Here is a 24,209-nt window from a genome sequence, read left to right as displayed (position 1 = left end):
ATTCTATCTATAATATTTTCAAATTTATAAAATTTAGCATTTCTTTGAGCTGCATCCTGTTGTACAATATAATTAACATGAACTGCACAAGTTTGTTCTTAGTGTGTGAACTATTATCATTGTGCACAGGATACATTGAAAAATTCACTTTATATATTCGTGTGTGTGTGTGTGTGTGTGTGTGTGTGTGTGTGCAAGGATTTCATTGGGTGAAATTGTGACAGTAAATTTTATTATTATATAAGGTTTGTATTAAAATAAAGATAGTATAGATAATTCATGAGAATCAGAAGTTTCCAAATGAAGTTGAAAATTGTTGTTTCAAATATGGAAAAAATTGTGTGGAGTTTTTATAGGGATTGCAATAAATCTGGGCATTGCTTTTGGTTAGATAGACATTTCCAGTATGTTATGTCTACTCATCCAAAAGCAAGGGAGATAGTTCCAACTTCTGATATCTTCCTCAGTTTCTCTCTTCAGGGACCTGAAATTTGTGTTATACAGATCTTCCACTTACTTGCTTAGAGCTACATGAAGTTGATGTTATTTGTGTTTTTTTGTGAATGGTATTGTTTCCTTATCATCACTATCAAATATTTTATTCAGGTTACTGTTTCCTTGAGTTAATTTTATATTCAGCCACCTACTTGAATGGTTATATCTGCTGTAAAAATTCTCTTGTATAATTTTTGGGGATGCAAAGATGGTTCAATATACAAAAATCTATTAATGTAACCCACTATATAAACAAACTCAATGAAAAAATCACATAATCATCTCATTGGAAGCTGAAAAAGTATTTCAGAAAATATAACACCCCTTCATGTTAAAGTTTTGGAGAGATCAGGAATTTAAGGCCCTTACCTAAACAGAGTAAAGCAATATACAACAAACCATCAGCCAATATTAAACTAAATGGAGAGATACTTGAGGTGACCCCACTAAGTTAAGGGAAAAGACAAGGATGCCCACTCTCTCCATCTCTCCTACATATATTAATCAAAGTTCTAGATGTAGCAATAAGATAATAATAATAGAATGGGGACATAAATTTGAAACAAAATAGTCAAGGTATCACTATTTGTGGATGATACAATAGTTTAAAAAGGTGACCTCAAAAAAAAATCTACCAGTGCCCTTCTACATCTAATAAGCAACTTAAGCAAAATGGCGGGATAATAATTTAACTCAAATAAATTAGTAGCCTTCCTCTACACAAAGTATAAACAGATGATAAAAAGATCAGATAAACATCACCCTTCACAATAGGCACAAATAATACAAAATATCTTGGTGTAACTCTTACCAAGCAAGTTAAAGTTCTGAATGAAAAGAACTTCAAAATTTTCATGAAAGAAACTGAATGACGCCCTTCAAAATATTCACAAACAAAACAAATAATTTGGTGTTACTCCAACCAAGCAAATGAAAGATCTGTATGACAAGAACTTCACATCTCTGAAGAAAGAAATCAAAGATCTCAGAAGGTGAACTGGTTTCTGCCCATGACCAGAACTGAACTGAAACAGCCCAATAGCTCCCAGCACCCAAATCTCTTGGAAGCTTGGACAATCCTGAGACCTCAAGAGAGACAACTATTTCAGTCCATATTTCTGACCCAAGAGGAACCTTCCTAGTTCCCTCTGTATACAGGAACCTAGGAGCAGTGAGGGTCAGGTTTCTATCTGAGCCCAGAGCTGAAAGCCAGTCACCAGGAGCACCTACACACCTGAAAGCAAAGCTAAGACCAACTTTTCTGCTCCAAGGGAGCCACCTGGTGGCCTCAGGGCACACAAAGGGAGAAGTCATCTTGGACAGGACATTTCCCATTTCTGACTGTGCTTGGGGCTGAAGCAGGCCCACATCTCCCTGCACCCAAATCTGAGCTAGACCCTCAGAAATGCTAAGGATCCTGAGACCTCAAGGGAGATCACCACTTTTCTCACATTCCTGACACAAGAGAATCCCACCTAGTGCATTCTGAACTCTCTGGGCACAGAGACCTAGGAACAGTCATGGGCAGGACCTGTCGGGTTTCTCCCTGTGCTGAGAGATGAAAGCCAGTTGCCATGAGCACCTACACATCTAAGAGCAGAGGTACGACCAAAATTTCCTTACCAAGGAACCCACCTGGAGGCTTCAGGTCACACAAATCCAGGAGTAGCTCTCTGCTCCAAGATCCAGCTGAAAGAAAACAGGTCTACAAGAGTGCTGACACAGGCCTACAGGATGGTCAAAACACTGTCAGAATCAACAAAACAATCTAACACCAGAGACAACCTGATGGCAAGAGGCAAGCACAGGAAACTAAGCCACAGAAAGCAAGACTACCTGACATCATCAGAGACCAGTTCTCCCACCAAATCAAATACTGGATATCAAAACACACCAGAAAAGCAATATTTAGATTAAAAATCACATATCATGATGATGATAGATGTCGTTAAGAAGGACATAAATAAATCCCTTAAAGAAATACAGGACAAAAAAGGTAAACAAGAAGGGGCCTTTAATGAGGTAACACAAAAATCCCTTAAAGAATTAGAGGAAAACACAAGTAAACAGGTGAAGGAATTGAACAAAACAATACAGGATTTAAAAATAGAAATAGAAATAATAAAGGAAGCACAAAAGGAGACAACACTGGAGACAGAAAAACTAGGAAAGAGATCAGGAATCATAGATGCAATCAAGAGCAACAGAATACAAGAAATAGAAGAGAGAATCTAAGGGGCCGAAGATAAAATAGAAAACATCAAAACAACTGTCAAAGATAATATAAAACGAAGTCCCACACCCGAGGATCCCGGCCCGCAGCAGCTCTCTGCTCCCAGACCCCTTGAGAGAGAGAGACCCAACCGCCTGGTCATGTGGGCACTCCTGAGGCTGCAGAGCAGAAGAGACCACCAACACTGCTCACCCCTGCCCACATCCCTGGCCCAAGAGGAATCTGTATAAGGCCTCTGGGCTCCCGTGGGGGAGGGCCCAGGAGCAGCAGGACCCCTGCCTGAGACACCGCTGAAACCTGAAGGAAACAGACCGGATAAACAGTTCTCTGCACCCAAATCCTGTGGGAGGGAGGGCTAAACCTTCAGAGAGGCAGACAAGCCTGGGAAACCAGAAGAGACTCCTCTCTGCACACACATCTCGGACGCCAGAGGAAAAAGCCAAAGACCATCTGGAACCCTGGTGCACTGAAGCTCCCGGAAGGGGCGGCACAGGTCTTCCTGGTTGCTGCCGCTGCAGAGAGCCCGTGGGCAGCACCCCACGAGCGAACTTGAGCCTTGGGACCATAGGTAAGACCAACTTTTCTGCTGCAAGTGACCTGCCTGGTGAACTCAAGACACAGGCCCACAGGAACAGCTGAAGACCTGTAGAGAGGAAAAACTACATGCACGAAAGCAGAACACTCTGTCCCCATAACTGACTGAAAGAGAGGAAAACAGGTCTACAGCACTCCTGACACACAGGCTTATAGGACAGTCTAGCCACTGTCAGAAATAGCAGAACAAAGTAACACTAGAGATAATCTGATGGCGAGAAGCAAGCGCAGGAACCCAAGCAACAGAAACCAAGACTACATGGCACCATCGGAGCCCAATTCTCCCATCAAAACAAACAGGGAATATCCAAACACACCAGAAAAGCAAGATCTAGTTTCAAATTCATTTTTGATCATGATGCTGAAGGACTTCAAGAAAGACGTGAAGAACTCCCTTAGAGAACAAGTAGAAGCCTACAGAGAGGAATCACAAAAATGCCTGAAAGAATTCCAGGAAAACATAAATAAACAAGTAGAAGCCCATAGAGAGGAGACACAAAAATCCCTGAAAGAATTCCAGGAAAACATAAATAAACAAGTAGAAGCCCATAGAGAGGAGACACAAAAATCCCTGAAAGAATTCCAGGAAAACACAATCAAACAGTTGAAGGAATTAAAAATGGAAATAGAAGCAATCAAGAAAGAACACATGGAAACAACCCTGGATATAGAAAACCAAAAGAAGAGACAAGGAGCTGTAGATACAAGCTTCACCAACAGAATACAAGAGATGGAAGAGAGAATCTCAGGAGCAGAAGATTCCATAGAAATCATTGACTCAACTGTCAAAGATAATGTAAAGCGGAAAAAGCTACTGGTCAAAAACATACAGGAAATCCAGGACTCAATGAGAAGATCAAACCTAAGGATAATAGGTATAGAAGAGGGTGAAGACTCCCAGCTCAAAGGACCAGTAAATATCTTCAACAAAATCATAGAAGAAAACTTCCCTAACCTAAAAAAAGTGATACCCATAGACATACAAGAAGCCTACAGAACTCCAAATAGATTGGACCAGAAAAGAAACACCTCCTGTCACATAATTGTCAAAACACCAAACGCACAAAATAAAAAAAGAATATTAAAAGCAGTAAGGGAAAAAGGTCAAGTAACATATAAAGGCAGACCTATCAGAATCACACCAGACTTCTAACCAGAAACTATGAAGGCCAGAAGATCCTGGACTGATGTCATACAGACCCTAAGAGAACAGAAATGCCAGCCCAGGTTACTGTATCCAGCAAAACTCTCAATTGAAATTGATGGAGAAACCAAGATATTCCATGACAAAACCAAATTTATATAATATCTTTCTACAAATCCAGCACTACAAAGGATAATAAATGGTAAAGCCCAACAGAAGGAGGCAAGCTATACCCTAGAAGAAGCAAGAAACTAATCGTCTTGGCAACAAAACAAAGAGAATGAAAGCACACAAACATAACCTCACATCCAAATATGAATATAACGGGAAGCAATAATCACTATTCCTTAATATCTCTCAATATCAATGGCCTCAACTCCCCAATAAAAAGACATAGATTAACAAACTGGATACGCAACGAGGACCCTGCATTCTGCTGCCTACAGGAAACACACCTCAGAGACAAACACAGACACTACCTCAGAGTGAAAGGCAGGAAAACAACTTTCCAAGCAAATGGTCAGAAGAAGCAAGCTGGAGTAGCCATTGTAATATCAAATAAAATCAATTTTCAACTAAAAGTCATCAAAAAAGATAAGGAAGGACACTTCATATTCATCAAAGGAAAAATCCACCAAGATGAAGTCTCAATCCTAAATATCTATGCCCCAAATACAAGGGGACCTACATATGTAAAAGAAACCTTACTAAAGCTCAAAACACACATTGCACCTCACACAATAATAGTGGGAGATTTCAACACCCCACTCTCATCAATGGACAGATCATGGAAACAGAAATTAAACGGAGATGTAGACAGACTAAGAGAAGTCATGAGCCAAATGGACTTAACGGATATTTATAGAACATTCTATCCTAAAGCAAAAGGATATACCTTCTTCTCAGCTCCTCATGGTACTTTCTCCAAAATTGACCATATAATTGGTCAAAAAATGGGCCTCAACAGGTACAGAAAGATAGAAATAATCCCATGCGTGCTATCGGACCACCACGGCCAAAAACTGGTCTTCAATAAGGGAAGAATGCCCACATATACGTGGAAATTGAACAATGCTCTACTCAATGATAACCTGGTCAAGGAAGAAATAAAGAAAGAAATTAAAGACTTTTTAGAATTTAATGAAAATGAAGGTACAACATACCCAAACTTATGGGACACAATGAAAGCTGTGCTAAGAGGAAAAGTCATAGCGCTGAGTGCCTGCCGAAAGAAACAGGAAAGAGCATATGTCAGCAGCTTGACAGCACACCTAAAAGCTCTAGAACAAAAACAAGCAAATACACCCAGGAGGAGTAGAAGGCAGGAAATAATCAAACTCAGAGCTGAAATCAACCAAGTAGAAACAAAAAGGACCATAGAAAGAATCAACATAACCAAAAGTTGGTTCTTTGAGAAAATCAACAAGATAGACAATCCCTTAGCCAGACTAACGAGAGGACACAGAGAGTGCGTCCAAATTAAAGAAATCAGAAATGAAAAGGGAGACATAACTACAGATTCAGAGGAAATTCAAAAAATCATCAGATCTTACTATAAAAACCTATATTCAACAAAACTTGAAAATCTTCAGGAAATGGACAATTTCCTAGAGAGATACAAGGTATCGAAGTTAAATCAGGAACAGATAAACCAGTTAAAAAACCCCATAACTCCTAAGGAAATAGAAGCAGTCATTAAAGGTCTCCCAACCAAAAAGAGCCCAGGTCCAGACGGGTTTAGTGCAGAATTCTATCAAACCTTCATAGAAGACCTCATACCAATATTATCCAAAATATTCCACAAAATTGAAACAGATGGAGCACTACCGAATTCCTTCTACGAAGCCACAATTACACTTATAACTAAACCACACAAAGGCACAACAAAGAAAGAGAACTTCAGACCAATTTCCCTTATGAATATCGACGCAAAAATACTCAATAAAATTCTGGCAAACCGAATTCAAGAGCACATCAAAACAATCATCCACGATGATCAAGTAGGCTACATCCCAGGCATGCAGGGATAGTTGAATATATGGAAAACCATCAACGTGATCCCTCATATAAACAAACTGAAAGAACAAAACCACATGATCATTTCATTAGATGCTGAGAAAGCATTTGACAAAATTCAACACCCCTTCATGATAAAAGTTCTGGAAAGAATAGGAATTCAAGGCCCATACCTAAACATAGTAAAAGCCATATACAGCAAACCAGTTGCTAACATTAAACTAAATGGAGAGAAACTTGAAGCAATCCCACTAAAATCAGGGACTAGACAAGGCTGCCCACTCTCTCCCTACTTATTCAATATAGTTCTTGAAGTTCTAGCCAGAGCAATCAGACAACAAAAGGAGATCAAGGGGATACAGATCGGAAAAGAAGAGGTCAAAATATCACTATTTGCAGATGATATGATAGTATATTTAAGTGATCCCAAAAGTTCCACCAGAGAACTACTAAAGCTGATAAACAACTTCAGCAAAGTGGCTGGGTATAAAATTAACTCAAATAAATCAGTTGCCTTCCTCTATACAAAAGAGAAACAAGCCGAGAAAGAAATTAGGGAAACGACACCCTTCATAATAGACCCAAATAATATAAAGTACCTCGGTGTGACTTTAGCCAAGCAAGTAAAAGATCTGTACAATAAGAACGTCAAGACACTGAGGAAAGAAATTGAAGAAGACCTCAGAAGATGGAAAGATCTCCCATGGTCATGGATTGGCAGGATTAATATAGTAAAAATGGCCATTTTACCGAAAGCAATCTACAGATTCAATGCAATCCCCATCAAAATACCAATCCAATTCTTCAAAGAGTTAGACAGAACAATTTGCAAATCCATCTGGAATAACAAAAAACCCAGGAGAGCTAAAGCTATCCTCAACAATAAAAGGACTTCAGGTGGAATCACTATCCCTGAACTCAAGCAGTATTACAGAGCAATAGTGATAAAAACTGCATGGTATTGGTACAGAGACAGACAGATAGACCAATGGAATAGAATTGAAGACCCAGAAATGAATCCACACACCTATGGTCACTTGATTTTTGACAAAGGAGCCAAAACCATCCAATGGAAAAAAGATAGCATTTTCAGCAAATGGTGCTGGTTCAACTGGAGGGCAACATGTAGAAGAATGCAGATCGATCCATCCTTATCACCCTGTACAACGCTTAAGTCAAAGTGGATCAAGGACCTCCACATCAAACCAGACACACTCAAACTAATAGAAGAAAAACTAGGGAAGCATCTGGAACACATGGGCACTGGAAAAAATTTCCTGAACAAAACACCAATGGCTTACGCTCTAAGATCAAGAATCGACAAATGGGATCTCATAAAACTGCAAAGCTTCTGTAAGGCAAAGGACACTGTGGTTAGGACAAAACGGCAACCAACAGATTGGGAAAAGATCTTTACCAATCCTACAACAGATAGAGGCCTTATATCCAAAATATACAGAGAACTCAAGAAGTTAGACCGCAGGGAAACAAATAACCCTATTAAAAAATGGGGTTCAGAGCTAAACAAAGAATTCACAGCTGAGGAATGCTGAATGGATGAGAAACACCTAAAGAAATGTTCAACATCTTTAGTCATAAGGAAAATGCAAATCAAAACAACCCTGAGATTTCACCTCACACCAGTGAGAATGGCTAAGATCAAAACCTCAGGTGACAGCAGATGCTGGCGAGGATGTGGAGAAAGAGGAACACTCCTCCATTGTTGGTGGGATTGCAGACTGGTAAAACCATTCTGGAAATCAGTCTGGAGGTTCCTCAGAAAATTGGACATTGAACTGCCTGAGGATCCAGCTATACCTCTCTTGGGCATATACCCAAAAGATGCCTCAACATATAAAAGAGACACGTGCTCCACTATGTTCATCGCAGCCTTATTTATAATAGCCAGAAACTGGAAAGAACCCAGATGCCCTTCAACAGAGGAATGGATACAGAAAATGTGGTACATCTACACAATGGAATATTACTCAGCTATCAAAAACAATGAGTTTATGAAATTCGTAGGCAAATGGTTGGAACTGGAAAATATCATCCTGAGTGAGCTAACCCAATCACAGAAAGACATACATGGTATGCACTCATTGATAAGTGGCTATTAGCCCAAATGCTTGAATTACCCTAGATCCCTAGAACAAACGAAACTCAAGACGGATGATCAAAATGTGAATGCTTCACTCCTTCTTTAAATGAGGAAAAAGAATACCCTTGGCAGGGAAGGGAGAGGCAAAGATTGAAACAGAGACTGAAGGAACACCCATTCAGAGCCTGCCCCAAATGTGGCCCATACATATACAGCCACCCAATTAGACAAGATGGATGAAGCAAAGAAGTGCAGACTGACAGGAGCCGGATGTAGATCGCTCCTGAGAGACACAGCCAGAATACAGCAAATACAGAGGCGAATGCCAGCAGCAAACCACTGAACTGAGAATAGGTCCCCCGTTGAAGGAATCAGAGAAAGAACTGGAAGAGCTTGAAGGGGCTCGAGACCCCAAAAGTACAACAATGTCAAGCAACCAGAGCTTCCAGGGACTAAGCCACTACCTAAAGACTATACATGGACTGACCCTGGACTCTGACCCCATAGGTAGCAATGAATATCCTAGTAAGAGCACCAGTGGAAGGGGAAGCTCTGGGTCCTGCTAAGACTGAACCCCCAGTGAACTAGACTATGGGGGGAGGGCAGCAATGGGGGGAGGGTTGGGAGGGAAACACCCATAAGGAAGGGGAGGGGGGAGGGGGATGTTTGCCCGGAAACCGGGAAAGGGAATAACACTTGAAATATATATAAGAAATACTCAAGTTAATAAAAAAAAAAAAGAAATACTCAAGTTAATAAAAATAAATAAATAAATAAATAAATAAATAAATAAATAAATAAATAAATAAATAAAAAGGGAACAATAATACCCTTGGGATGGAATAGGGAAGCAAAGTTTAGAACAGATGCATAAAAAAAACGCGTTCATAGCATGGCCCACATGTGTCCCATACATATGAAGCTATTAAAGTAGATAAGATGGATGAAGCAAAGAAGTGCAGAGTGACAGGAACCAGATGTAGATATCTCCTGAGAGACACAACCAGAATATGGTAAATACACAGGCAAATGCTAGCAGCAAACCATTGAACTGAGAATGGGACCCCCGTTGAAGGAATCAGAGAAAGGACTGAAAGAGCTTGAAGGGGCTTGAGAACCCATACGAACAACAATGCCAAACAACCAGAACTTCCAGGGACTAAGCCACTACCCAAAGTCCATACATGGATTGACCTTGGGCTCCAACCTCATACTTATCAATGAAAAGCCTAGCAAGAGCACCAGTGAAAGGGGAAGCCCTTAGTCCTGCCAAGACTGAATCCCCAGTGAATGTGATTGTTGTGGGGAGGGCGGTAATGTGGTGAGAATGGGGAGGGGAACACCCAAATAGAAGGGTAGGTAGAGGGGCTAGGGGGATGTTGGCCTGGAAACCAGGAAAGGGAATAACAATTGAAATGTAAATAAGAAATGCTGAAGTTAATAAAAATAAAAAAGGAATGTAAATAAGAAATACCCAAGTTAATAAAATGGAGAAAAAAATAAAGTTTATTGCTATAAAAAAAAAGAATCGACAAATGGGGTCTCATAAAACTATAAAGGTTCTGTAAGACAAAGGACACTGTTAGGAAAAAACAGAAACCAACAGATTGAGAAAAGATCGTTGCCAACCCTACAACTGATAGAGGGCTCATATAAAAAATAGAAAAAGAATGCATGAAGTTAGACTGCAGGGAGACAAATAACTATTAAAAACCGGGGTTCATACATAACACCTAAAGAAATAGAAGCAGTCATTAAAGGTCTCCCAACAAAAAAGAGCCCAGGTCCAGACAGGTTCAGAGCAGAATTCTATCAGACCTTCATAGAAGACCTTATACAAATACAATCAAAACTGTTCCACAAAATTGAAACAGATGGAGCACTACCGAATTCCTTCTATGAAGCCACAAATACTCTTATACCTAAACCACACAAAGACCCAAAAAAGAAAGAGAACTTCAGACCAATTTCCCTTATGAATAACGATGCAAAAATACTCATTACAATTCTGGCAAACCGAATCCAAGAGCACATCAAAACGATCATCCACCATGATCAAGTAGGCTTCATCCCAGGCATGCAGGGATGGTTTAATATACAGAAAACCATCAACGTGATCTATTATATAAACAAACTGAAAGAACAAAACCACATGATCATTTCATTAGATGCCGAGAAAGCATTTGACAAAATTCAACACCCCTTCATGATAAAAGTTCTGGAAAGAATAGGAATTCAAGGCCTAAACCTAAACATAGTAAAAGCTATATACAGCAAAACAGTTTCTAACATTAAACTAAATGGAGAGAAACTTGAAGCAATCCCACTAAGATCAGGGACTAAACAAGGCTGCCCACTCTCTCCCTACTTATTCAATATAGTTCTTGAAATTCTAGCCAGAGCAATCAGACAATTAAAGGAAATAAAGGGGATACAGATTGGAAAAGAAGAAGTCAAAATATCACTATTTGCAGATGATATGATAGTATATTTAAGTGATCCCAAAAGTTCCACCAGAGAACTACTAAAGCTGATAAACAACTTCAGCAAAGTGGCTGGGTATAAAATTAACTCAAATAAATCAGTAGCCTTCCTCTACACAAAAGAGAAACAAGCCGAGAAAGAAATTAGGGAAATGACACCCTTCATAATAGACCCAAACAATATAAACTACCTCGGTGTGACTTTAACCAAGCAAGTAAAAGATCTGTACCATGAGAACTTCAAGACTCTGAAGAAAGAAATTGAAGAAGACCTCAAAAACTACATGGTATTGGTACAAAGACAGACAGATAGATAGACAGAACAGAATTGAAGACCCAGAAATGAACCCACACACCTATGGGCACTTGATTTTTGACAAAGGAGCCAAAACCATCCAATGGAAAAAAGATAGCATTTTCAGCAAATGGTGCTGGTTCAACTGGATGTCAACATGTAGAAGAATGCAAATCAATCCATGCTTATCACCCTGTACAAAGCTTAAGTCCAATTGGATCAAGGACCTCCAAACACATCAAACCAGATACACTCAAACTCATAGAACAAAAACTAGGGCACCATCTCGAACACATGGGCACTGAAGAAAATTTCCTGAACAAAACACCAATGGCTTATGCTCTAAGATCAAGAATCAACAAATGGGATCTCATAAAACTGCAAAGCTTCCGTAAGACAAAGGACACTGTGGTTAGGACAAAACAACAACCAACAGATTGGGAAAAGATCTTTACCAATCCTTCAACAGACAGAGGGCTTATATCCAAAATATACAAAGAACTCAAGAAGTTAGACCGCTGGAAGACAAATAACCCTATTAAAAAGTGGGGTTCAGAACTAAACAAAGAATTCACAGCTGAGGAATGCCGAATGGCTGAGAAACACCTAAAGAAATGTTCAACATCTTTAGTCATAAGGGAAATGCAAATCAAAACAACCCTGAGATTTCACCTCACACCAGTGAGAATGGCTAAGATCAAAAACTCAGGTGACAGCAAATGCTGCGGAGGATGTGGACAAAGAGGAACACTCCTCCATTGTTGGTGGGATTGCAGACTGATACAACCATTCTGGAAATCAGCCTGTAAGTTCCTCAGAAAATTGGACATTGAACTACTTGAGGACCAAGCTATACTTCTCTTGGGCATATACCAAAAGATGCCCTAATACATAACAAAGACACATGCTCCACTATGTTCACAGCAGCCTTTTTTATAATAGTCAGAAGCTGGAAAGAACCCAAATGCCCTTCAACAGAGGAATGGATACAGAAAATGTGGTACATCTATACAATGAAATATTACTCAGCTATCAAAAACAATGACTTTATGAAATTCATATGCAAATGGATGGAACTGGAAAATATCATCCTGAGTGAGGTAACCCAATCACAGAAAAACATACATGGTATGCACTCATTGATAAGTGGATATTAGCCCATATGCTTGAATTACCCTAGATGCACAGAACACATGAAACTCAAGAGGGATGACCAAAATGTGAATGCTTCATTCCTTCTTTAAAAGGGGCACAAGAATACCCTTGGCAAGGAATAGGGGGCAAAGTTTAGAACAGAGGCAGAAGGAACTCCCATTCAGAGCCTGCCCCACATGTGGCCCATACATATACAGCCACCAAACTTGATAAGGTGGATGAAGCAAAGAAGTGCAGGCCGACAGGAACCAGATGTAGAACTCTCCTGAGAGATACACCCAGAATACAGCAAATACATAGGTGAATGCCAGCAGCAAACCACTGAATTGAGAATGGGACCCCCGTTGAAGGAATCAGAGAAAGGACTGGAAGAGCTTGAAGGGGCTCGATACCCCATTTGAACAACAATGCGAACCAACCAGAGCTTGCAGGGATTAAGCCACTACCCAAAGACTATACATGGACTGACCCTGGGCTCCAACCTCATAGGTAGCAATGAATAGCCTGGTAAGATCACCAGTGGAAGGGGAAGCCCTTGGTCCTGCCAAGACTGAACCCCCAGTGAAGATGATTGTTGGGGGGAGGGTGGTAATGGGAGGAGGATGGCGAGGGGTAGCCCATATAGTAGGGGAGGTTGAGGGGTTGGTGGGATTTGGGCCCGGAGACTGGGAAGGGGAATTATAATTGAAATGTAAATAAAAAATACTCAAGTTAATAAAGATAAAAAATAAATATAAAAAATGGGATTCAGAATTAAACAAACAATTCACAGCTGAGGAATGCTGAATGGCTAAGAAGCACCTAAAGAAATGTTCAACATCTTTAGTCATAAGGGAAATGCAAATCAAAACAACCCTGAGATTCCACCTCACACTAGTCAGAATGGCTAAGATCACAAACTCAGGTGACAGCAAATGCTGGTAAGGATGTGGAGAAAGAGGAACACTACTCCAATGTTCGTTGGATTGCAGACTGGTACAACTATTCTGGAAATCAGTCTGGAGGTTACTGAGAAAATTGGACATTGAACTATCTGAGGACCCAGCTATACCTCTATTGGGCATATACTCAAAACATGCTCCAACATATAACAAAGACACATGCTCCCGTATGTTCACAGTAGCCTAATTTATATTAGCCAGAAGCTGAAAAGAACCCAGATGCCCTTCCATAGAGGAATGGGTACAGAAAATGTGGTACATCTACTCAGTATCAAAAACAATGACTTTATGAAACTCACAGGCAAATGGAATGAACTAGAAAATATCATGCTGAGTGAGGTAACTCAATCACAGAGAAACACACTTGGTATGCACTCATTGATAAGTGGATATTAGCCCCAATGCTCGAATTACCCTAAATGCACAGAACACAGAAAACTCAAGAAGGATGACCAAAATGCAGCTGCTTTACTACTTCTTTAAAAGGGGAACAAGAATACCCTTGGGAGGGGATAGGGATGCAAAGGTTAGAACAGAGACTGAAGGAAGTCCCATTCAGAGCCTGCCCAACATGTGGCCCACACATATACAGCCACCATACTAGATAGGATGGATGAAGCAAAGAATTGCAGGCTGACAGGAACTGGATGTAGATCTCTCCTGAGAGACACAGCCATAATACGGCAAATACATAGGTGAATGCCAGCAGCAAATGAAGGAACTGAGAACGGGACCCCCATTGAAGGAATCAGAGAAAGGACTGAAAGAGCTTAAAGCGGTTTGAGTCCCATATGAACAACGATGCCAACTAACCAGAGCTTCCAGGGACAAAGCCACTATCCAAAGACTATACATGGACTGACCCTGGGCTCCAACGTCATAGGTAGCAATGAGTAGCCTAGTAAGGGCACCAGTGGAAGGGGAAGCCCTTGATCCTGCCAAGACTGAACCCCCAGTGAACGGGATTGTTGGAGGGAGGGTGGTAATGGGGGGAGGATGGGGAGGGAATCACCCATGTGGAAGGGGATTTGTAGGCGTTAGGGGATGTTGACCTGGAAACCAGGAAAGTGAATACCAATTGAAATGCAAATAATAAATACCCAATTTAATAAAGATGGAGGAAAGGGGAAAAAAAAGGAACTGTCACATCAAGGATTGAACAATTCAAACATGAAATAAGTACAATTCCATTTTAGACAATACTAGACCACATGAAATAAAAATATTAGAATCAAAATGACACAAAAGATTTTGATAATATTTCTACAGACATGAGATTATGAAATAGTATATTTTGACTAATAAAATATGTGAGTATAACCTGAAGCATATTTTTAACCTCAACAGTCCCCAAACACAAAACACAGAGCTCCTGTATCCCTGATACAGAACACTAATACTCAAGGTTATTACTGAAAACTTATCTTCCTGGACTAAAATCTAAGACAATGGCTAGTGGGTACCAAGCCTGATACCTAGCCTTGAATGAATTTCATTAAAAATCGCCCTACAGTACTATATATAAGCCTGTGATGAAGTTTCCCTTAACTCTACGTAGAAGATACTGTATATCTATTTTCCAAGTGTGTCCTGTTGTCAGGAAATACAGACAACAATTTTATCCATTAGCTATGTTGGAGATCTACATGAAAATATGAATGTATGATATGGGTCTCCTGGCATAAATACCAATATATAGACATATATGCACACAACACTCATATACATACATATGTTCATGTATGAATAAAAGCATAAGAACTCATTCTAAATGTCAAGATACTAATAGTAAACAAACTTGTCATAATAATAGTATCAGCAAATATGAAGTGATTTCGTGTATTACATTAACTTCATATTTCTGTCATTTCAAATATTTTTCAAAGCATTTAACAGATATATGAATGGTCATTTTCTATGGCCCTGCTTCAATAGCTTATATTGACACTGGGAAATAACAGATAGATGGACTGCCATGGAAAGGCATATAAAATTAATGAGAATTATAAAGAAAAATAATAATTTCCTAGATACAAGTAAAAAACTAAGCTTTCTTTATCATTACACTAGGCCTGAAAATAAGCAAGTGCTGAAACCCAAGCCCTCAGTGTTTCTTCTAATACTGTCTGAGGACTAAACAGATGCACCACAGAATTTACAAATTTCTTTAGAAAATCCCACAATAATCATGTTCAGAGGATATTGCAGAATACAGAAAGAAAAGGATGTTGTACAGTTACCATACAAAATTGGTTTCATCTGTATCCAAAAGTAAATGACCATAAAATATGTACAACAACAAAAGTAACAGCGAAGGTTCAATGATGTCCATTGAGTAAAGATTCTCTCTCATAGATGCAGAAATGAACTCAACCTGATTTCTTGCCAGAGATGCAAAATTGTTTCAACAGGCACATACAAAACAAGTCAAGTCTCAAAATACATACAGTGAGAGAAGGCTCACAACCATGTCAATATACTTATAAGATGCCTGGAGCAAAATATGACAGTAGAGCATGATGAGAGTTCTAGTTATTGTGAGAGCAGAAGGAACGTCCCTCAGTTTAATAAATAGGCAACATCCTAAATCATTATTATGACAATTGAAGATGGCTGTCATCATTCTGTTCTTTTCAGAAGAGAAACAAATATGTGCAAAGCCTCCACACTAACTTATAACACTGCAGCAGTGCTTACTAAGATCAAGTAAAACACAGACTATTTTCAATACGTCAGAAAAGGATATATAAAAGTCAAGTTTACTTAAATTACAAGAAACATAATTCTTCAAATCAAGAAGTAAAGATATATGAAGAAAATACTGCAATTTGACAATACACTTAATAAGTTATAAAAATAAAAGAAAATATCCTGAGTGAGGAAACATAGTCACAAAAGAACAAGCATAGTATGTACTCACTGGTAAGTGGATATAGGAAAAAGTTCAGATACTTATGACGCAATTTACAGACCATATAAAGGTCAAGAACGGTGAAAATCACAGTGTGGAATATCAGTCCTACTTAGAAGTGGAAATAACATAATCACAGTATGTAGAGGATCAGTGGGACTTGGAAGGAATATAGGAAGGGGAGAGGAAAAAGGGGGAGCTGGAAAAAAAGAAAATATCCAGTAAAAATGCGAAAATTAAAAAGTTGAAGAAGTCCTCATAAAAAGGGGAGATTTCTCTTGCTCATAGACTAGTTTGATTAATACAGTAAAAATGGTCATCCTACCAAAAGCAATCCACAGATTCAAAGCAAACACCTTCAAGATTCCAACACAGTTCTTCAGAAATATTGAAAGAGTAATTCTCAATTTCAAATGGAACAACAAAAAACCCAGGATAGCAAAAACAATTCTTAACTGGAAAAGAACCTCTGGAGGCATTACCAGCTCTAACATACAACTGTACCACTGTGCATGAGCAATAACAAAAACAATTGTATTGCTACAGAGATAGACAAGTCATTCAATGGAATAGAATTGAAGATACAGAAATAAGCCCACATGTCTACGGACATTTTATCTTTGACAAAGATGACAAAATCATACAATTAAATAAAGAAAGTATATTCAATGAATGGTGCTGATATAATTAACAGTCTGTATTTAGAAAAATGAAAATAGATTCATATTTATCACTTTACACAAAACTCAAGACCAAAAGGATCGAGGAACTCAGCATAAACCAGAGGATTCACAACAGAGGCTAAAAAGCACTTAAGAACTAAAATCATTAGTAGTCAGTTAAAAGCAAATCAAAACAAACCTGAGATTCTACCTCAAACCGTTTAGAATGGCTAAGATCAAAAACTCAGGTGAGAGTACATGGTGGCAAGAATATGGAGAAAGTGGAACACTCCTCTATTGCATTTGGGATTGCAATCTGGTACAACTACTCTTGAAATCAGTTTGAAAGTCCTCTGAAAATTGGAAATAGACCTACCTAAAGACACAGCTATAAAACTCTTGGACATATACCCAAAAGATGTGTCACCATATCATAGGGACACAGGCTAGACTATGTTCCTAGTGGCCTTATTTGTTAGAGCTATAAGCTGGAAGAAACCCAGATGCCCCACAATAGAAGAATGAATACATAAAATGTTTTATAATTACCCAATAAATATTACTCAGTTATTAAAAACTTGGGCATCAAGAGTTTTGAAATAAAATAAAACTACAAAACATCATCCTGAGTGACGTAACCCAGACCCTAAAAGACATACCATCTTATCTACTCACTAACAAGTTGATATTAGCCAAAAAGCACAGAATGCCTAAGATACAACCCACAGAGTTTAAGAACTTTTAGAAGCAGAAAGGTCAAGGGAGGATTCTTCAATTCCACTTATTGGGGGAAGAAAACAATCATGAGAGGCAGAAAAAGGGAGGGAGTTGGGCAGAAGATGAGAGAGAAAAAGGGAAACAGGATCAGGTATGGAGCTGGGAGCAGAAGAGAAGTGCAGAGGACCTGCGGAATGAAAGGACCTCAAATTCTGTGAGGTGAGGAGATGCCCTTGAAAGTACCAGAGACCCGGGAGGTGAGGGACTGTCTGGACACAATGGGAGTGACCTTAGATGAAATGACTAACAGTGAGGAGAGGGAACATGAAAATCTACCTTAAGTAGATATACATAGCCTCAAGAGAAAGGATCATGTGACCCACACGCAATCAAAATTTCTGGCCCAGAAGTGTTCCTGTCAGGAAGAACTGTAGTATCAAAAATGGAAAAGAGACTGAAGAAAGGCAGCCCAGTGACTGGCCCAACTGGGGATCTAGCTCACGGGGAGATACCAAGGTTTGACATTATTACTGATGCTAGGATGTTCTTAAGGACAGCACCCGAACATGGACATATCTGAGAGGCTCATCCAATAGCTGACTGGAACAGATAGAGATACTTAAACCCAACCACTGGAATTCACTTAGAAACCCCTATGGTTAAATTAGGGGAAGAAAGGAAGCAGAAGATGAGGGTACCCCATAGACAAACCAGCAATCTCAACTAACTCAGAACCCTGGGAGCCTCTAGATTCTGAGACACCAACCATGTAGCATACTGGAGCTAGTTCCAGAACCCTAGATACATATATAGCAGAGCAGAGAACTGCCTGCTCTGACGTCAGTGGGACATGTGCCTAATTCTCATTCTTGAGATACTTGAGAACCCAGGGAGGGAGAAGTTCTGGTGGTGGGGAGTTTCCTCTCAGAGAAAGATGGGGTAAATGAATGGAATAAAGAACTATGGTAGGGGACCACTGAGTGGGGACCATGACAAGATTGTAAATAAATAAATAACTTCATTAATTGTGGTGTGTACTTATAGATTTAGAGTACTTGTTAATTTTCATAATAACAGTCAGTATACAAGCAGCCAGGTATAGGTCACATGGGAACACAAGTTGAATGCTTAAATCCTGATTTGAAGGCAGCAGCAGAAAAAATAAAGACCAGATGTCTCATGGATTTTAAAACCTAAAGCCAGACCCTAAATATCAGAACATCTAATCTTTCCTATTGTCTCAGTAACAAAATAAAAAGTTCTGTAAAACTCTAGTCCAAGAGAAGCCAAAAAGTTAGCAAGACTTCAGCGTATAGAAGACCAAAAAAATAAGAGTTTTCTCAACACAGAGAAGTTAATTCCATAAATTCATAACACAACAGCAATGTGGAAGATGCATGCTGGCAAGACCAAGTTTGAGCTTAGACATTGGACGTAGCTATTAAGACACCCCTCCCACCAGAAAATGAGCTACTAGCAGTATATGACTACTGGGAGGAAAATTGGTTTTCTTTTTCAGTGTGCAGTACATGGTTGGTTTTCAACCTTTAAGTGACATGCACACAAGTAAGTATAGATGAGTATCATGAACTGTATTAGATAGTTTAATTACAAATTTTGGCATATAGGGAAGGGGAATTAAATATGGGAAGAGTGTGAGTGGTGAATGTGATAAAATCCCACTGTATGAAATTATCAAACAACTAAAAATGGAAAATGAACTGTAATTAATCCCTATGAAGATGCAAAAGATCTGAGCCTTATATAGTTCTTAAAAAATCATTGAACTTAAGCTTTGTACAGGGTGATGCTTCACTCCTTTAAAAGGGGAACAAAAATACCCTTAGGAGGGGGTAGGGAGGCAAAGTTTAGAACAGAGGCTGAAAGAACACACATTCAGAGCCTGCCACACATGTGGCCCATACATATAGAGCCACCAAATTAGATAAGATGGATGAAACAAAGAAGTGCAGGCTGACAGGAACTGGATATAGATTTCTCCTGAGAGACACAGCCAGAATATGGCAAATACATAGGTGAATGCCAGCAGCAAACCACGGAACTGAGAACAGGACCCCCATTGAAAGAATCAGAGAAAGGACTTAAAGAGCTGAAGGGACTTGTTACCCTATATGAACAACAATGCCAACCACTAAGGAACCACTAAGGAACTAAGCCACTTCCCAAAGACTATACAAGGACTGACCCTGGGCTCCAACTGCATAGGTAGCAATGAGTAGCCTAGTAAGGGCACCAATGGAAGAGGAAGCCCTTGGTCCTGCCAAGACTGGACCCCCAGTGATCAAGATTCTTGGGGGGAGGGTAGTTGTGGGGGGAGGATGGGGAGGGAAACACCCACGTAGGAGGGGAGGGGAAGGGTTAGGGAGGTGTTGGCCTGGAAACTGGGAAAGGGAATAATATTTGAAATGTAAATAAGAAATACCCAAGTTAATAAAGATGGGGGAAAAAGGAAAAACAAGAAAAAATCATTGAAATACATTTGGGAAAACAATCTTTAATACTTTATTAATACATGTTAAATAGCAAAGTGAAACAGAAAACAGTGAGAAGTACAGTGGAAAATTAATCTTCCAATACCAATATTGGCACTAGGTGAAAGATGTTAAGTCAAGTATGACTTGTAATGGCTGTAGTGAACTATTTCAAGGGGATGGTGATGGACTGTGTTATTTAAATTCCCTAAAAGAGAAATAAAATATTTGTATCTGACTTCTTCTCATATCTTTGTTATTTGCTAGCATATCGTTGAATCCTACGGGGAAATAAAAATGTTTTCCAGAAAACCACATTTACCTGTCTCATTAGAAATCTCATTTTCTGCACAAGGAGTGCACTTGTAGCAGCAGATGGGCTTGCCCTCTAGGGTTACTTTCCTGAATCCAGGCCCACAACTCTCACTGCACACAGACTGGGGGACCTGAGAAGAATGAAATATTGTTATCTAATGTTTAGGGTTTTATAGAAACATCATAAATCAGTTTTTGAGTGTTATGTAGTGAAGGGGGATATAATGTTATTAACACCTAGAGTAATTTAAAAGATTATGTGTACTAACTCACGATGAGGAGCTGGGGGCAGCCACCAGAAAATCCAAATACCAAGAAAGCAAGAGACTCCCATGACCCAACAGGGATTACATTAGCTGAAATACTCAGCAAAGGGAAGAAAGAAATTATAGACATCATATCCAAGGGTTGGAAGGGCTCCCATTTAAGGAATGGGTCCACCCACCCATTTTGAAAATATTAATACAGAATTGCTCCTGTCAAAAGGGAATACAGAGACAAAGAATAGAACAGAGAATAAAAACAAATGACATCCAGAAACTTCTCCACCTAGAGATGCATCCCACAAGCAGCCACCAAACCCAGACCCTATTGCTGATGCCAAGAAGTGCTTGCTGACAAGAACCTGATATATCGGTCTCCTGAGAGACTCTACTAGAGCCTTATCAATACAGCCAACCATCTGACTGAGCATGGAGAACACGATAAAAGAGTTAGGGGAAGGACTGAAGAAGCTGAAGGGGATTTCAACCCCACAGGAAGGACAAAAATATCAACCAACTAGACAACCCAGAGCTCCCAGGGCCTAAACCACCAATCAAAGATGACACATGGAGGGATCCATGGCTCTAGCCATATGCATAGCATAAGGTGGCCTTATCTGGAATCAATGGGAGGAGAGGCCTTTGGTCCTGTGAAGGCTTGATGCCCCTATGGGAATACCTGGGCTGGAAGGCAGGAGTGCAGGGTTGGGGATATAGAAAGGAACTGAACCCTCATAGAGGCAGGGGAAGCGGGGAATGGATAGGAGGTTTGCTATCATTATAGATAGTCTATCACTATCTCTGTACTTTCTTACATCTGTGTTGAGCATCATAACTTCCACCATTATTGTGAGTCGTGACTGTCAGTTTGAGAGGATTTATAATTATCATCGAGGCAAAAATGTATATCTGTAGGATGAAATATATAGATAAATTTTGCTCAGTTGAAAAAGGTCAGTTAAATTAGAAATTTCATAATTTGTTGTACACATGTCTCAATTTTAGAGGCGATAAAAGGGAGCTACAGTTTTCATTACTTCCTGCATTCAGAGGATATTATGATCAACACCACATTATATTTGAAAATCATGCATTTTTTAAATATAATGTCCCACACCCTTAAACTTTCTATAAAATATTTCAAGTTATCCTTAAACATTGGATGAGAAAGGGCAAATTGAGACATGAAGGACAGTTAAGCCATGCTAATGAAGTTATTATATGGTATTTTGAAAGAAAAGTATATTCATAGTGACTAAAGCATTTCAGTGCTTATTTCCTTTTTGGTGAATATTTACAGGTAGTTATTGAAACTTTTGGGGATTCAGACTTGCTGGTGAAATTATGTCACAATGGTTGGGAATTGAAACATTGTAATGTGTCCTCAATTCCAGCTTTCTAATTTTTATTAATGTTATAAATATTTTCTTTCTATTTCCTATGTCTTTCTCCAGTATTACCATTTGTTGCCATGCTTCTATCCTTGGTGGACTCTGATACTTCTGGAACAATGAAGCAAAATATAATCTTTATTCTAAAATTCATTTTTGGTCATGATATTTGACCACACAAAAATAAAAATTTGTCAATATTTTTCATAATATTAATCCCAAATTAGAGATTTTTTCCAGCACATTAACATATGAGTAATTTGGAGATAAAAATTTCCTCTTATCACATGTACCAACTTTAATTTGTGACAAATGGAGGAAACCTAATCCTCCTTTGCGTTAAGAGTAGGGGACTTATTGAACACTATATATTTAAATTGACTTGAATCAAGGAAACTGAACAGCCAGTATACTAGTAATACTTTATGGTATTTTATATTGATACTGGAAATGTAATGGAACTTGAATGAAGCATCATTATATCAGAAAACATAATTGTGCTAGTAATATAAGCACAAAGCATTTAGATAATGCATTACATACCTTTGAAAATATTTCTGGCCATTGAATAATCTGTTCAGATAAAGACAACTGTTGACCCTTGGGAGCATTTGCAGAAAAGGATCCTATTTTCACTTTTAGTCCAAGACCCTTTGGTAAATTCCAAAGGTTAAGAATGTCATATTCTGCATCTATTGTCTGTATCCAATTTAAACTCCTGTTGTCTCTCACCTCAAGGTCCTTCAGGAAAGTGTTAAGCTGAAAGGGAAATACAATTTTATATTCCATTGTGCCCAAGGTGCAGAACAAAATCTGGATTTTAGAATGTCTCCTATTGTTTTTAATTTCTGATATGAATATCAAGATTAATGAAGATTGTCTTAGTATGAAAACCTGAGTGATCAGAATGCCATTCTGCTTCTGAATTATTATTGTTCAAATGAAACTTTGAACCAAACTCATGTAAGCAGTCAATAACTATCTATTGATTCATGAAAAGATCAAGTATTTTTTTGAAACCTTGCCAGACCCATTTGCTTTCAGAAAGTCTTCAGTAGCTAAGTGCCTAAAATGAGGGTGCTAATGTATGGAAATTAATTAGAAGGCATCATTTATATATAAACTAACCATCATTGTTTCACTTAAATGTCCCTGTTTTAATTTCTCTTGTAACAAATATATAGAGCATTGAATTTTTAATTACAATAATTACCCCAAAAAGATTACACAGAAAGGGTTTCTGTCTGTGCCTGGAGCTGAACTGGTCCCACAGAACCCTGCACCCAAATCCGATGAGGGAGAGAGCTGGATTCTCAGAACTGTGGGCAATCCTGAGAGCTCAGGGGAGACCACCACTTCTGCTCACATTCCTTGTTCAAGAGGAACCTGCATAGTGGCCATGGGATACATGAATATAAAATCAGTCAATGGTAGGAACTTCTGATTTCTGTCTGTGTCCAGAACTGAACTGAACTTGTCCTACAGCTCCCACACCCAAATCCTGTGGGTGAGAGAGCTGGACTAACAGAAGTGCAGACAATCCTGAGAGCTCAGAGGATACAAGTACTCCTGTGCACATTCCAAGAGAAACCCACCTACTGCCCTCTGTGCCCTCTGTGCAAAGGGATCAAGAAGCAGTCAGAGGCAGGACACTTTGGGTTTCTGCCTGTGTCCAGAAATGAAAGCAAGTCTGCAGGAGTGCCTACACACTTGAGAACAGAGATAAGACAAACTCTTCTGTGCCAAACAATCCACCTGGAGGCTGAAGGACACACAAACCCAAGAGAAGCTCTCTATTCCCAGAACCGGCAGAAGGAATACAGGTCTAAAGGAGTGCTGACACAGAGGCCTACAGGAGGGTCAAGCCACTTTCAGAATCAGCAAGACAAGCTAACATCACAGAAAACCTGAGAGTGAGAGCCAAGTTCAGGAAACAAAGTGACAGAAACCAAGACTACTTGGCATCATCAGAGACCAGTTCTCCCATGAAATCAAACACAG

The 24,209-nt window shown here is 39.2% G+C and overlaps 1 protein-coding gene across 1 annotated transcript in view; it reads right to left on the bottom strand.

The window, feature by feature from the left end:
- The window catches only part of Vom2r10 (vomeronasal 2 receptor, 10), a 47,556-nt gene that overhangs the window by 4,648 nt on the left and 18,699 nt on the right, over positions 1 to 24,209 (bottom strand). The window contains exons 4-5 of the mRNA NM_001099469.1: positions 22,752 to 22,967; positions 20,562 to 20,685 (exon numbers count right to left, since the gene is read on the bottom strand). Coding sequence (NP_001092939.1) covers positions 20,562 to 20,685; positions 22,752 to 22,967 — 340 coding nt within the window. The remainder of the gene's footprint in view (positions 1 to 20,561; positions 20,686 to 22,751; positions 22,968 to 24,209) is intronic.

Source organism: Rattus norvegicus, chromosome 1, assembly GCF_036323735.1.
Source record: "Rattus norvegicus strain BN/NHsdMcwi chromosome 1, GRCr8, whole genome shotgun sequence".
Lineage (NCBI taxonomy): Eukaryota > Metazoa > Chordata > Mammalia > Rodentia > Muridae > Rattus > Rattus norvegicus.
This window is presented reverse-complemented; position numbering and strand designations above follow the sequence as displayed.